General features: G+C 34.9%; 2 protein-coding genes across 2 annotated transcripts; one reads left to right on the top strand and one right to left on the bottom strand.

Moving 5' to 3' along the window:
* On the top strand, positions 1-6,588 carry LOC128866445 (grpE protein homolog, mitochondrial). Its single transcript, XM_054107201.1, has 4 exons — positions 1-239; positions 434-773; positions 1,173-1,328; positions 5,714-6,588. Exons 1-4 carry the CDS (start codon positions 157-159, stop codon positions 5,819-5,821), a joined length of 687 nt encoding a protein of 228 aa, XP_053963176.1. The 5' UTR covers positions 1-156; the 3' UTR covers positions 5,822-6,588.
* On the bottom strand, positions 6,582-10,321 carry LOC128866444 (uncharacterized). The gene is made up of 2 exons (XM_054107199.1): positions 7,988-10,321; positions 6,582-7,920 (listed from the first exon to the last, which is right to left on the bottom strand). Exons 1-2 carry the CDS (start codon positions 8,021-8,023, stop codon positions 6,670-6,672), a joined length of 1,287 nt encoding a protein of 428 aa, XP_053963174.1. The 5' UTR covers positions 8,024-10,321; the 3' UTR covers positions 6,582-6,669.
* Positions 10,322-15,723: the final 5,402 nt, after the last annotated feature.

The raw sequence follows: 15,723 nt of genomic DNA, 5'->3' as shown, positions 1-15,723 counted from the left end.
TAACAGCTGTAGCAGTCGAAGGTTACCGTTTAATACCAGGTTCGGATTGCACAAGAAATATTCTGTGAAAATTGGAAAAATTTTGTGGTGTTTAAAAACGCAAAGGCGAAACAAATCAAGTGAATATCAGTAGAACTTTTAGAAAAGAGTAACAAAATGTCAACGAGAACAATTTCGCTGCTGGCGCGTACAAATCGTTATGTGACTGCATGGAAGAACCGAAACGTGTTGGCGACAAGGTAAGCAGCACACTATCGCCGGTCCAGCAACAGCATTGTTGTTGGGTAGATGGCTGTGCTAGAAGCAGCAATAGCGGTGCGAAGTTAACATGATAAGAATGTTGTGACGTAATTAAGTAATAATTTGTGTTTCTTGCGCACAGCTTTTGATGCTACTTGAATTTCAAAATTGATTACGCCTTTTCTTTCAACAGTCCAGCCTTGCGCTATTATTCGGAAAACTCGGCACAAAAACCGCAACAATCGGATTCAGACGGCTCCAGTGGGCAGTTGGAAAATGCTGCCGCCGAGGCGACAAAGAAGCTTACACAGGAAATTGAGGCGCTTTCAAAGGAGGTGAATGAATTGAAGGAAAAAAATGAAGAATTAGTAGACAAGTACAAACGTTCATTGGCAGACAGCGAAAATCTACGCACACGTCTCACCAAACAGATAGCTGATGCCAAAGTTTTCGGCATACAGAGCTTTTGCAAAGATCTGCTTGAGGTGGCCGATACATTGGGACATGCCACCGAATCAGTGCCGAAAGATCAGGTACATTTTCATTTGAGACTCAATTTGTTGATATGTGTATTATATAATAATGGCCTAATAATTTAAAACAATTAATTAAACAAAATAGTTAGTCATATTGGTTGGAAAAGTGGTATGTAAAAGCAACAATAGTCAACTCGTTGCATCATTGTGCAGCGCATTAACTTATAACGCAGACTAGTGCTTGTGTGACTTATGTACACCAAGTTCTGGAAAGTATAAAGTCTAATGTGGAAATGACATGATCTGGGAAATACGCGGAACTTATTGGGCTTCGAATTATTGTTGCTTTTCTAATTTCAACAATATCTATTGCCTTTTGGCACATAAAATCGTATTAACGATTATATAATGCGTGTAATTTTTCTTATGAAATATTCACTACGCTTTCTTTTATAGATCAACAGTAGTAATCCACATTTGAAAAGTCTGTACGAAGGTCTGGTGATGACCAAAGCCTCACTGCTGCAGGTTTTCAAGCGTCATGGTCTGGAGCCAATCAATCCAATCAACGAGAAATTTAATCCAAATATGCATGAGGCCTTATTTGAAAAGGTGAGTGTGTGTTTTCTCGAAATGATTCGCTGGTAGTTTAAGGGGTTAGGGGTAATCAAAAGCCCGAAAAAATGATGATTTTCAATAATTTTTTTTTGGTAGTCAATTGCTTTATTTTACAAAAATAAGAACAAAGCATTAATACATCATGTTTCGACTAAACTTAAGCAAAATTTCAGATTATTATTATTATTAGAAGGCCATTACGCACTGCGACCAGAGTTGATCTATTGTGCAAGACCTATTTTTGTAACCCTAGAGTTTAAGGCTTTTTATAAATTTTAGCACTATTGTGGGTTTGTTGTTCCAAAGATTACATGGAGATACTACGATACCACCAAGGTGGTGAAGTCTTTGTCTGCCCAGCGCAGGACATTCACAAAGCACATGTTCTGAGCTTTCTATATCCATTTCGCAAAAGTGGCAGACATTGGTCTCTGATAGACCAATGTTATTTAAATGATACCTCAGGCTGCAGTGACCTGTGAGGTATCCTGTTAAAAGACGCAGATCTACTCTGTTTAGCGAGAGTAGCTTGTCTGATATTCCTTTGTTGGGACTAAGAAATTGTTTGGCTTGACGCTGACCGGCACAATTTAGCCAGTGTGCAGCAAATTTCCTTTCTTCCCATTTCCTGAGGAATTCATTAATGTGGCTTTTCGTGAGTCCACAGAAAGGCTCAGGACCAGTAAGTTGCATATTTGCTCCTTGTTTTGCGAGGTCATCAGCCATTTCATTCCCCCCTTCAGATAAAAAAATTAATAATTATAAAAGTTATCGCTATTTGTGTGGAACCCGTTTCTCCAGAAGTTCCTTGCGGTGATCATCACAAGTCCTTGGAAAATCAAGTCCCACTAAAATCAATCGGACAAAAGAAATTAGTTTTATTAATAGATCATCTTGTGCATGATCTATTTTTTAAATTAACGCCGGCCTTAGGAAATATTTTTCAGATTTTCGAGAAAAAAACGGACAATTAATTGTTAAAAAAAATTTAAATTTTTGAAAAAAATTCTTTCGATCAGACACGAGTGTTTTATGTGTTTCAAAAGTAGTAGACATTTTATTGAAATCTACCAAGCTGTTTTTAAGTTACAATGATCACCAGTTCAAAAAACTTAGTTTTGAAAAAACGCATTTAAAGTTTTGCTATCGATTTAAGTAGAGTTGTACGAATTATTTAATTACTTACACTGTGTCATCTATTCCTGGGCCATATAATATTTCTTCAGCCGTCATAGCAGCTTCCAAAATATCGATTTGCTGGTGTCTACGTAGCATTCTACCGAGCTACTTGTTCCGTTGTTGTTGTTTTTGTAGCAGTACTGCTACAGCTACTTGCTCTCCAACGCTCCGGTGCGCCCTTTGTTAATTGTTGAATAACTGGAAAAGTATTTGTCGGATTCACTTCAAATTCTCTCACAATATTTTTAAGGTATTATAACTACTTTAAGAAAATGCAAAAAAAATCAAATTTTTTGAAAATTCTGACTACCCCTCACCCCTTAATAAACTACTTAAAGCATCGCGAGTATATAATATATTTATTAATTACTAGCAAACCCGGCCCCCTTCGCTGGGCACACTAAAATAGAATAGATATGGTTTAGAACAGAAAATATATGATTTTCATATTATTTATTTCTTTATTCTTTATTCAAGCGCTTTGGCATAAACAATATTTTTTGTTTTTCTATTTGTTTTTGAGTAAATCTAAAATATAAATTGAAAATGAGGAAAAAAGAAGATTGTTTTTAAATTTCAAATCAACGCATATGAATAAACAATCGTCTTTTTTCCTGATCATCCATGAATTTTTCGTTTCAATTTATATGTTTTATTAAGCATTGGAACTTTTTTTAACCATTATCCATTAATATTTTTCAAAAAAAAAAAAAACGAAAAAAATTGTTTTTTCCACGAACACATAATTTCATTCGGATTTCACATTAAATTCTCAAATTTCGTAAGAAATTATTCACTGTTCCAAAATCCTCTCCAAAAAAATTCACAAACAATTTTTACATGTTGCACTTACGTTTTTTCCTTATGGCATCCAAATCAGAAAGAAATATTGACACATTGTAACTCACACTGTCAACTTGACAGTTCAGTTCCGCCCCAAGCGTTAAAAAAGTAAGCGACATTATGGCTGGTTCAAAAGAACGCTGTACCCGTTGCCAGTGCTCCGAATTACAACCAAACTTTACGAAACCCATTTTCAATACTTACTTAACAATGTGCGTAAGTTTGGTTTAACACGGCGGGTCCACGTTTTGGCATATATTTCGAGACCCTAGTCATCAATAGGTATGAAAATTACCCCGTATTAAAGCACTTATCAACAGCTTTCATTTGATATCCATATTGTACAAACACATTCTAGGGTCCACGTTTTGGTCTCTATCTCGAGACCCTAGTCACGGAGCGGATGGAAATACTCTGAACTAGAGCATTCACCAACAGCTTCCATTTGATACCCATATTGTACATACACATCCGAAGGTTACCCGGGTCCACGTTTTGACCTATATCACGAGACCCTATCTACCAATAGGTATCCAAACTATACGGAAACCATCTTCAATACCTCCTTAACAATGTGTGTAAGTTTGGTTTAATTCGGTGCAAAGACACGGCGGGTCCACGTTTTGGCATATATTTCCAGACCCTAGTCATCAATAGGTATGAAAATTACCCCGTATTAAAGCACTTATCAACAGCTTTCATTTGATACCCATATTGTACATACACAACCAAAGGTTACCCGGGTCCACGTTTTGACCTATATCTCGAGACCCCAGTCACGGAGCGGCATGAAAAATACTCTGGACTAAAGCATTCACCAACAGCTTCAATTTGATATCCATATTGTACAAACACATTCTAGGGTCCACGTTTTGGTGTCTATCTCGAGACCCTAGTCACGGAGCGGCATGAAAAATACTCCGGACTAAAGCATTCACCAACAGCTTCCATTTGATACCCATATTGTACATACACATCCGAAGGTTACCCGGGTCCACGTATTGACCTATATCTCGAGCCCTATTTCCAAAATAAAATATAATCCATGTTACTCGTGGATGATGTAGCTTTCGAATGGTGAAAGAATTTTTAAAATCGGTCCAGTAGTTTTTGAGCCTATTCATTACAACCAAACAAACAAAGTTTTCCTCTTTATAATATTAGTATAGATTAATTTGAATTCAATAAGACTGGAATTGACTTTAGAAAAGGAAGTAATGACTCCACAAACATTCAATATTTAATTTTACTACAAAAAATGTGCATGGGTTAATAGGTCTGCTCATGTAAAAATTATCCAGTAACTTAATTTCTGAGAATTCTCTCGCAAAAAGAAATACAGTAGGTTCTGTTTTTATGCGGCTTTTTTTTATGCGGTTTTGAAATAGTGCGGTTTTTTTTTAAATTACAAAATGCATGTCGACCTATCGGGAATTGTACATATAAACAAGATTCTAAACCAGCTAAGCAAAATCAGATCACACATCATCACAGATTCATGCGGTCTATGGAACGTATCTATAGTTATAATATGGGACTAGTGCCCTTTTTTATGCGATTTTATTACATTATTTCAGATTTATGCGGTTTTAGCATTTGAAACGTATCTATAGTTTTACTATAGAACTAGTAGCTTTTTTTATGCTGTTTTTTTTGTATGCTGTTTCTTGCGGAACGTATCTACCGCATAAAAACAGAACCTACTGTATATTAAAGAAATGTAAATGAACGCAAAACCAGTAACAATTTGCAAGTTTTACGAATAGCTGATAAATATATTGGCAGAAAAAATGACAGAAACTTTTTCGCTTGATCTACTTTGTATTAAAATAAAAAAAAAAATAATAATAATAAAGCAAATAAAATGTAAATCATCGGTGTCAGATGAAGAACATTCCATTAGCATTTGCAATTTGGAAATTTTAATTTGTGTTTTTTTTTACTTTGCAAATGTACAAAGTTATAGCATTTTTACTGAAGGGTTATATGTCAAAGTATCAGGCCAATCAGAGCAAAATCTTTACCGAGGAGATTTGACAGTTTTGTTCTTTTACAACTGATTTTCATGATTTTTGCATATTTAGAAAGTTTGACGCTTCCGCAATTACGTACCGAAGTTTCAAGTCAATCAGAGCAAAAATTTATCCAGTAAAAACGTGCAACTTCCCCTCAAAATGAAATATCATTTACTCTCTCACTTTCCCCTACTTTACCAATTTTTTTGGATACATGCACACCAAAACGTTATAGTTTTAATTATTGTTACAAACGATTTGCTTCATGAACATACCTAATATCAATTCGATATTTGCATCACTGTATAGCGTTAAAATAATGTTTTAAATTCTGTTTTGCAGGATGAACCTGATGTCGAACCCAGTACCGTCGTTGTGGTCACCAAATTGGGTTATAAATTGCATGAACGTTGTATACGGCCTGCGCTTGTTGGTGTTTCCAAGTCATGAGTTATTTGCTATGCTGACATTACAAATTTAAATACTATATAAGAAAGCAGATTTTCGGTAATCTTCTCAGTTCCTGAGCTTAATATGGAGAAAACAAAAACATTTTTTAGTATAACTTGTGTGGCGCAAGGACAAATCTATCCCCGTTTATTTTTGTATGTGTGATTATAAAATTGTTCTTGCGCTAAAACAAGAATTTTCATAACGAATTATAAAGGGTGTATAAACGTTAAATAGCAAAGCAACCAAAAGGTGACATTTTAACCAGCTGTTACCAAGAATGCCGTGGCTATAGAATTTATACATTTCCGCAATTGCAATATTTACGTTCCTTGGTCTACTATGTTCTCTTTCCGCAACTGAATTTTGTGTATTTTCTAAAAGAAAAATGAAATGAAATTTAACTTAATTTGTGAATTGACTCCTTAGTGACTGAGCAGCGAAATTAACAAAAAACTTAAAATATTTTTTAAATTGTTGAGTTAGCCGGTGGAATGTAGATAGGCTGCACGCATATGCATAAAATACCATAAATCTATGTAAATGCTTGCCGTCCTTTGTAGCAGACCAATGCGATTTTCATTGTATGCGAGCGTTTGTGTGAGTGCTTTAAAAGTTTAACTTGTTTTCCTTAAAGACTAAATGCACAGCGTTACCGAAGTATGTAAAACATGCTTGCTATTGTATTAGGATTCTATGTTAATTACAAATAAAATTAAAAATATATGTATGTTTGTAGAAAATAAAACTCCTTACTAAATTTAAAATTTTTATTTTCTTATTTATTTCAAGGCAGTTTTCATTAATACTAAAATATTGTATAAAAATTAACTCTCATCTTACTCCTACTACTTAAGTGTTTCTGCGGTTGTCTGTAGCAGTTTGCGCAAGTCATCATCCTGCTCCACAGCACGTTTCACCGCCGCCAGCAGCTGTGCATCAATGAGTGCCGAGCGATCGTTGGTCAGCGGTAAATGGCTCACCTTGGCGGCCAATTCAGCAAGCTTGGGTTTGCTTTGCAGCAGCGTTTGCAATTGTTGTGGTGGTATATTGGTAGCGCGCGCTAGTTGTATATGCGACGGCACATAGAATTTTGGCGTATTCAAATGGACTGGTGAGAAGGCGGCTGGCTGTAGCAGTGTATTGTCTGCGTCATTATTATTTTGTGGCAGACGCGCGCTCAGAAGGGGACGCAAGGGTATGGGATAGTGATAGGGCAACGGATTGCGCACTAGTAACGGTATTTGATGCGGTGTAGCTGCAGCGTAACTACCTGCTTTATGAGCGGCTGTCACTTGCATACGTTTTCTATACTCCAATTGTGGTTTAATATACTTAGTTAGCTGTTGTTGCACCTGCTTGCGTATGTCAGCTTCATCAGTTTCTCCATCTCTCTGGGGCCAAAGGTTGTAAATGTGAAAATATGCAGCCACACGCTGCAGCAGATTGCTTTTCGCTTTTTTGGACTCTACAACCGCCAGTTTTACGTTCGTTTCCGGTTGTTGCTGGCGTCGACGTGTTTCCTCGGTGCGATTGGTGAAGTCTGCCGACTCGAGGTATTTTTTTATCAGCGTGACACCGTCCTCTGTGCTCGTCAACCGGCGTATATATTTGAGGGTTTCCTCTGTATTAACAGTCCCGAGAAATTCAGCCAACTCACTTATGCTAGGCACTTCATCGAGTGTCTTGAGGCCCAGCTTTGAGCGCGCAATCTCTAGCAACTCATGTGGAAACTCAACAGGTGTGTATTTTGTGTTGTCCGTAGAAACTTCAAGCGCATGTACCGTTAGATTCGATGTGATGTTTTCGTTGGCTTGCTTGTTGGAATCATAGGCCTTGTTGGAGTTATGTTTGTTGTTGGAAACTACGTGGAAACTGCTTATCGGTGGTGTGGTCGTGCTATTCGTAGACGTTACACTCGTTGGCAATTCCGTGATGCTGCTATTCGGCTTGCTCGTTGCCGCTTTCTGTGCCCTTAAGTGCTGATGCGCTGGATAGTAAAGCAATGAATGGATATAAAGCGCTTCTTGACGCTTCGCCGATGGTGATAAATCCTGATGTGCGAAGGCAAACTTCATGATAATCAACCAGCAAATGATCTGCGCATAAAAATTAGGATTAGGAATATGTTAATGTTGATTTTTATAACTGAGAATATGTACTTACTCTATAATCCATGTTCATAGATTCTATTGAAACCATGCAAGCATTAAAAATATATAAATTTTTTTTTAACAGTTTCCCAGTCGCATGCCCTGTCCAATTCACTTGCCTGCTTACTACTAGCCAACCTCATAAACTGAATCATTTCAAAACGAAGAAATTCTACTTGCAACTCGTTGCACAAATGCACAAAACATGGATTCTACCGAATTTTGAGCTGGTGTATGTGCTCAAAACAAATATGTAGCAAGCATTTGAAAATGTTCCACATCTATCTACCTGCCTTTTTTTATTTGCTTTTAACTGATGGCCTTGTGCGTGATCGCATTGTAAATGTGGGTGAAATGATTCGTCTAATGGCAATTCTACCTACGACCGTTGCACTGCGTGGGTCAGTTAATGGTTGGTTTTATGATTCCACTCTAACGAACAATCAATATTCTACGAAGAGCATTTTACAGCGCCCTTTTGAATGGCATATTCCATTGTGTTAACAAAAGTGTTGATGACTGCAAAGCAAGTATATATGTATATGTCCATACAGTGAGCGTCGAAAGGAAGTGTACAATTCATGGTAAAATATACTTGGTTTTTTTAATTTCTTTCTTCATTATTTAGTACGAAATTTGATTTGATCATCTCATCAAGTAAAAGAAGGGAGTATTTTTTAAATTTCTTTCACGATTATTTAGTTCGAAAATTGCTCTGATCATCTCATCAAGTAAAATATTCTTGGTTTTTTCATTTTTTTTTACCATTATTTAGTTCGAAACTTGCTTTGATCATCTCACCAAGTTTTTGGGCCTTTTTTTAATTTCATATATCATTATTTAGTTCGAAACGTGCTTTGATCCTCTCATATTAACATTTTGCGGAACAATACTACATACAGTCGCGAGGCAGTAGAGCTCACTTACATACATATGTACATACATGGATCACGTCAAGAATGGTTGTTGTTATAACAGCATAAAATACTCTTCAACTACTTTGAGGGATGTTATTGTAGTGTGTCCTCGACCGGATTTAAATCAATGTTCTGGTAGTGTCCACGCGACTGCCATGAAAACTGACAAAAATGGTCCATAGGCAATGGTCTTATTTTGTTTCAACTTAAGCCAAACGTTGTTTAATATATCATAAGGAAATGTGCATGGATTGTGTTAGGGCAAGGCAGCAGAGATGCATATGCACGTGTATGGGTATATGTATGTATGTACACACAAGGCGCATGTTTCCGCACGTGAGCTACGTATGCCTGAATATGTGGATTTTTGTTAGAAAAAATATATTGTATATGTATGTATGTACGTACATATAAGCATATGTCGGTGTACAATAAGCTGAAGTATCTACTCGACAATGATTCTACATTTGAATGCACGCGATAGTCCAGTGCGAGAATATGTATGTGTGCTGAATATTTAACTTAATTTACAAAGTAGATATAAATTTTATTTCATGTATGAATTTGAATTCTAGTTTAACAAAAATGTGGTAAGAACTTATGTAGATGTATGTACATACATACATACTTATGTATACAGCATATTCTGCTTTTGCTACAATTTTAATACTTTCGGAGAAATTATATTCCGGCCATACCGATGTGCTATTTCTGCGCCCATGTAGCTCAATATTTTAAATTAATAAAAAGGGCCGAGTACATTACATAAAAGGTTATGGTCAATCACGTGGTGGAAATTGGCTGTTGGTACATTACGGTTACCGGTAACTACTAAACTACCATTTGCAGCTTCGTGTTGGTGTAGCGGCATAAAATTTCCACATACATAGTACATGTACGTGGAATACGGCTGCTCTCAAATTCATTTTTTCCAAATATAAATCCAAAACAGACTACTTTAGTGCCGCTAATGCATATCCAATTAGTTGCATTAAAGCACTAATCATTACTACATTTTATTTGTTTTAACAATTTTCAGTTGGAAAGCGCAATTAAACAGACAGCTGCCCAATGGTAAATATGTTAAATGTTTCTCTTTGTCCGCAAATAGCACTCAAATACCCAAATAAATGTCGGCAAATGAGCGTGCATAGGACAGTAAAATTATTTCTTGTACAAAATCAGTCGAGGTACTTCTTCATTGAAATTGTCTTAACAATTTGCATTTGGTTACATCGCCATTGCACGACCAGCAACCCTACATGTAAATATGTTAAATTTTTATCTTTGTCCGAAAATAGCACTCGAATGTCCTGGTAAACGTCGACAAATGAGCGTGCATTGGACAGCAAAATTTTACACAATTGTGTTAGTTAAAAACCACAAATTATAGCCAACTATCTGCACCAAATGCCAAAGAAATAATGAATTCTTTAGCAACAACGTGCAATAGGAAAGTGAAGTTCGAATGTCAAAACGTTGATGGCGCTGCAGCAGCACATCCGGCATATGTTATTGGGAAGTGTTCAGAAAGCGATGGAATTAGCATGCTTAAATGTCAGTTAAAGAAGGAAATTATTTATTTTTAAATATTTATTTGGGGATAAATAAATCCATTATTTTTCGCGGTAGATGGCTGTAGTGATCGATATCTCGTAAAGTATCGATCAAACAATTTAAAATTTATGCTCGTTTTCAAGGGGACATATCACACTAAAAAAATATTTTCGTTTGTTACAAAAAAAAAACTTTTTCTAAATTATTGATAATTTGCAGGGTTTCTTGTGCAATTCGCCTATTATTATTTTCTTCTTATTGGTCTGTCATTGCTTGTAAACTAATAAATTGACAGGAAGTCATCAGAAAAGCAGCCCTGAGTCTTCAAGCTGTCAAAGAAAATAGAAATGAATCTAATCATTTTGCCACCACAAGAATAACCGACGGCTAGAAATCCGCTCACGCCGCAATTTTGTGCAATTTCATGGTATTAAATGGGTTCAAATTTTGACAGCGAGTACCCGCCAACCCATTACCCGCTGTCCTGTGCAATTCTGATCAAGCGGTTATGAAAATACCTAGGATTGACAGCGACTTCCGGGCTGTGACGATAGATATATTTGTGTCTCTTTTCCGCTCATTGCGCTAACGAAAAATTATATGCCATGAAATTTGGAAAGCCCGTGATATTAGTGTGCAGGTCGAAATTAAATATTGTTGGATTATATTCTTTCAGTACTTACTTTTTGTTTTCTGTGCTCCATTTAAAATTCACTTTTCGGCAATATCAAGGCATTGATATTCAATGGTTTAGAAATAATGCAATATTTAAAAATTGGTTTGTATGGGAGGTGTCATGCCCCCTATATTCCTTCGGGCAATAAGTTGACGAAGTTGTATTGCAATCCAATAATTTGGTTTGGCTGCTTATAAAATACGCACAAATAAGCAAATTTCATTTTTATTTCGTTAATTTTTTGTTCTCTTAACGGATTTTGTAACAGGATACAAATAATATTATAAGGTCTATTGGATTATTTAAGATACGAATGTATGTAGATAAAAACTCGACAACAACAATTCTCTGTATTCTTAAGTGAACACTTGCCTTTAGGAGGCAATGAAGAAGAAAAGAGAAGTTAAAAAGAAATGAAAGCAAACTGTTAAGACGTACTGAAGGTTTTTTTTTTCTCGAATTCGTTCTAACATTAGTTATTTTCAAGTGTTATGTCATTGTCATTATTGTCAAACTTATGTATGTATGGATGTAAGGATTGCTGTAAAATAAAGAATGAAGAGATTTGAACGGAGGGGAAAGGAGATTTAGTAGATTTACGATCCCACCCAAGATCTTTCACAGCTGGTGACAAATTAGTAAAGGCCGCAGAAACAGGAATACAGAAATATAAGAAAAGAATAACCACGAAGGCATCCTTAAAATTGACTCTGCATTTGACGCATATAGAGAAATTAGGAATTCTATTGTTTTCATGCATTTGCTTAAACTGAAAATGAAGAATGGCAGGTAGGAGAAAATTTTGCAGAGTCACTAATATTTTTTTTAAACCAATGTGAAAAGTAGCAAACCACGTTTCAGTATCCTGTTCGCCTATTCCTTTAGCACTTGCTAATTGCCAATGTTTGCTAATTACTTCTTTTTTGACCTTTGACCCGAGTTCATTGACCATCTTCGTGACTTATTGATATTTTTTTTACAGTTACCAAAAGTTGAATGCAATATTTAGGTATTATTTTTCCATTAACAATACTTTACAGGATATTAATGTCGGTAGGTGTTTGCACAAACTATCTTCAGACAACAATTGGAACAACAAAAGTGATCCAAACATTGCATAGTGATTTTCGCAGTTGAAACAACGAAGAAGGAAATTTATAGCAGCAGTCTGAAATGCTATTCATCGTCTGAAAGTAGACTTAGCATGAACCAGGTAACAAGAAAATAGATTAGCAAATAGATTTAGAATGCTAATGCAACAAAAACAATTTATAAATACATGCAAGGAATTTTCTAGGGAAGTCATGATCGCAAATACTTCATTAGTCCTAAATCCTTTTTACTAATCTTCTACTAATCCTTTTTATATTTTATTTACATTTCCTTAATTTCTTTTGCATTAAATTTTGTTTAACCCTTTGTTTTCTCAACGGATTTTGTAACAGGATAACAAAAATATTTGAAGGTATACGGTCTATGGGATTATTTCAGATACGTATTTATGCAAATCAATAAACGAGAACAACAATTTTCTGTATCCTTAAGTAGACACTTGCCTTTAACAGGCAATGAAGAAGAAATGAATAGATATTTGGAATTTCAAGAAGAAATGAAAGGAAAACTATAAAGAAAGACTCATGTTTTTCTCTCGAATTCGTTTCGTTTTCGAACATTAGTTAGGACTACCATAAGTGTTATGCCATTGTCAAGTGATGTTTGTGTCTTTATTCTGCAACGTATGTCCTGTTAAAATATTTTGCAATGATTTACATATATTTGAAAAATCCCTTTGAGGATCCTGAGTTCCTATTTGAAAAATCCCTTACGTAAGGATTTCTCTAAAATAAAGAACGAAGATGATGGGAAATGAGATTCAGGAGATTTACGATCACTACCATATTTCACAGCTGGTGATAAATTAGCAAAGGCCACAGGAACAGGAACACAGATATATGTACAAGAAAAGAATAATTATAGAAGTCATCCATAAAAATTATCCTTCATGCCAGAAAATAAGATAATTTGTTTTCATGCTTCTGTTGAAAATGAAAATGTAGGAAGGCAGGTAGGTGAAAAATTTGCAGATTTTCCAGATTTTACTATTATTCGTAATACCGGTCAGCGAGAAAAGTAGCAAACCACGTTTGAATGTCCTGTTTGCCTATTCCTTTGACCTTTGCTAATTACCAATTTTTCGCTAATTGCTTTCTTCTTAGCTTTTATGCTAGAAGTATGGCGATCTTTGACCTAAGTGACTTATGTTTATTTTATTTAACAGTTACATGTTCTGTGATGTTGGATGTATTATTTAGTCATTATTTTTGGAGAAAATTTGTGTGGGCATTTATTTATTTACACAAACAATTTCCAGACAACGCAAATTTTGCACTCCTGTTAGCTTGACCTTCCTTTTGTCTCGCATGGAATGAAATAATAAATTTTTCATCTACCCGTTTTTCGTTGTTCTTCATTTTATTGAATGCCGTCGTCGTAGACGCATTAAATCTCATAATTGGCAATCATGTGGGCAATGATTATTCAGGGTTTTTTTATATTAATTACCAATGTTTATAGTTTAAAGATTTAAAATATTGTACAAAAAAGTCCTATTTAGAAAATGTTGCGGATATCTTGCCGCAATCACTTTTCACTGATATGTGCACTATTGCTATTCTTGTCCTAAAATTCTAAAATTCTAGTATATACACACACACACACCGTCATCTGTGTGTGTTGATCTCAATAGATAGCTAAATGATATGAATCCAGTTAAAGAAACTGTTTCAAGAGAATTTTTTTAATATATTAAGGTGAAGTAAAAATTTCTGAATATTTTCCGGCAGATTCCAGACTGCTACATAGTGATTTTAAGATCACAATAAGCATCAAAAAAATTTTTTTTTTTAATTTTGGGACTGATGTGGACTGTTGTGGGCTACCGCGTTCCAAAATAGAGTTACAAAAGAGAAAATTCTAAACATTTTTCATTACCAGCAGACGATGAAACTCAACGATATTTCCGCTTCTAGCTTAAAATATCTCCATTCTTGGTTAATTTTCTTAGCAGATTTTAGCGATCATCAAAGTGATCTAATTAATATCAGTCAGAAACTCCGATTCTAGCATATTTGCAATTGCCATCCTCGCAAAACTAAATATAATTTGACATGTCACAAACTGCAAGTTGCCAGCGCTCAGTTCACAAGTGGTAGTAGATTGCGTTTCAAGAAAGTGTTCACAAGACTTATTATATTACAACACTTGTAGGCTTGGCTTTATAAGCAAAAATGACATTTCTATGCAGTCACAGTAGGACGTACATGTGCTCAATATATGCAGTAAATTATGAATCCTTCAAAAGGGAAATCCTTTCAAATATGAAAGATATTAATTTCCGAGGAAGTAAGGACAAGTGAAGAAAACTAGACTAATGAAAAATATTGTTTTCTATACGTTATGCTTGAGAATATAAGGCAAAGAATGATAAACACAGGCTCAAGTTAAAAGAAAGGAAAGAGAGGGAGAGAGAGTGAGTGCAGAGTATGGCGAGAAAGAAGGAAAGAAAAGAAAGTCAGAGAAAAGTTTTTCATCAGGAAAACATAAAAATAAGCAGCTGCTAGAGAAAAGTAATGAAAATATGAAAGTAGTCGGAAAATTGTCCTTGTTGGCAGAAAAAGATAGTCTGAATAGTACAGATCATAATAGCTAGTGATGGGTACGCAATGTGCTTATACATAATGCATATAATATATTTCCTGCAGGAAATTGACAAGACAGACTAAAATTCTGCTATTTAATTCATTTAATTTATTTAATTCAATTAATAGTCTAAAAATACAGTATTTCTTACAGACTATGAAAACAGATTAATGCTAAATTAATTAATCAAAGTAAAATTAAACTTATAGTTAACTAGCTTCAATTTTAATGAGTAAAAAGAAAAAAATAAAATTTCTTATAACTTACAGAGAGGATTAATTCATTTTAGAAAATCAAGAAATACAAAGTTTCTTACTGACTACAATAGAACTAAGAGTATTTATATAGAAGTAGTTGACAAAATTAAAGCTTATTAAACTAAATTAACAAAATATATTAGGTTGTTATTTAGAATTCTTACAAAGGAAGAAATTTTTTAATTGGGTATTAAATACATGTTTCGCTCTGGAAAAGTCTACATCCAAAAATGAGGCGAGATAGTTAATGTCAGACAGCGTTCTAACAAGAGGTGCTTTGGAACTATATAATGTCCTCCTAACGCCAACATGAAAAATTTTGACACGGCGAAAATTCCTGCAAGGAACATTAAAATGTATTCTTTCAAGAAGAAACGGGCAGTCAATTAGTCCATTAACAAGATCGAAAAAAAATATTTAGAAGATTTAATACTTTGTATAGGCACAGAAGGTGTATTCTCGAAAGTGGGTAAGTCCATGGAAATCTCATGAGATATGTTCTAAATTTCCTTAAACAAACTCACATGCAGTAAATTTTTTCTGAAAATCATATCTTTCTATAGTAAGTGGGTATCCGAACTTTCAATGTTCTGCCATTTAACTAGTAAGAGTTCTTAGATTCTACCGTTGTGATTCCAAAAGT

The sequence above is a fragment of the Anastrepha ludens genome, chromosome 6 (genome assembly GCF_028408465.1).
Source record: "Anastrepha ludens isolate Willacy chromosome 6, idAnaLude1.1, whole genome shotgun sequence".
Classification (NCBI taxonomy): Eukaryota; Metazoa; Arthropoda; class Insecta; order Diptera; family Tephritidae; genus Anastrepha; species Anastrepha ludens.
This window is presented reverse-complemented; position numbering and strand designations above follow the sequence as displayed.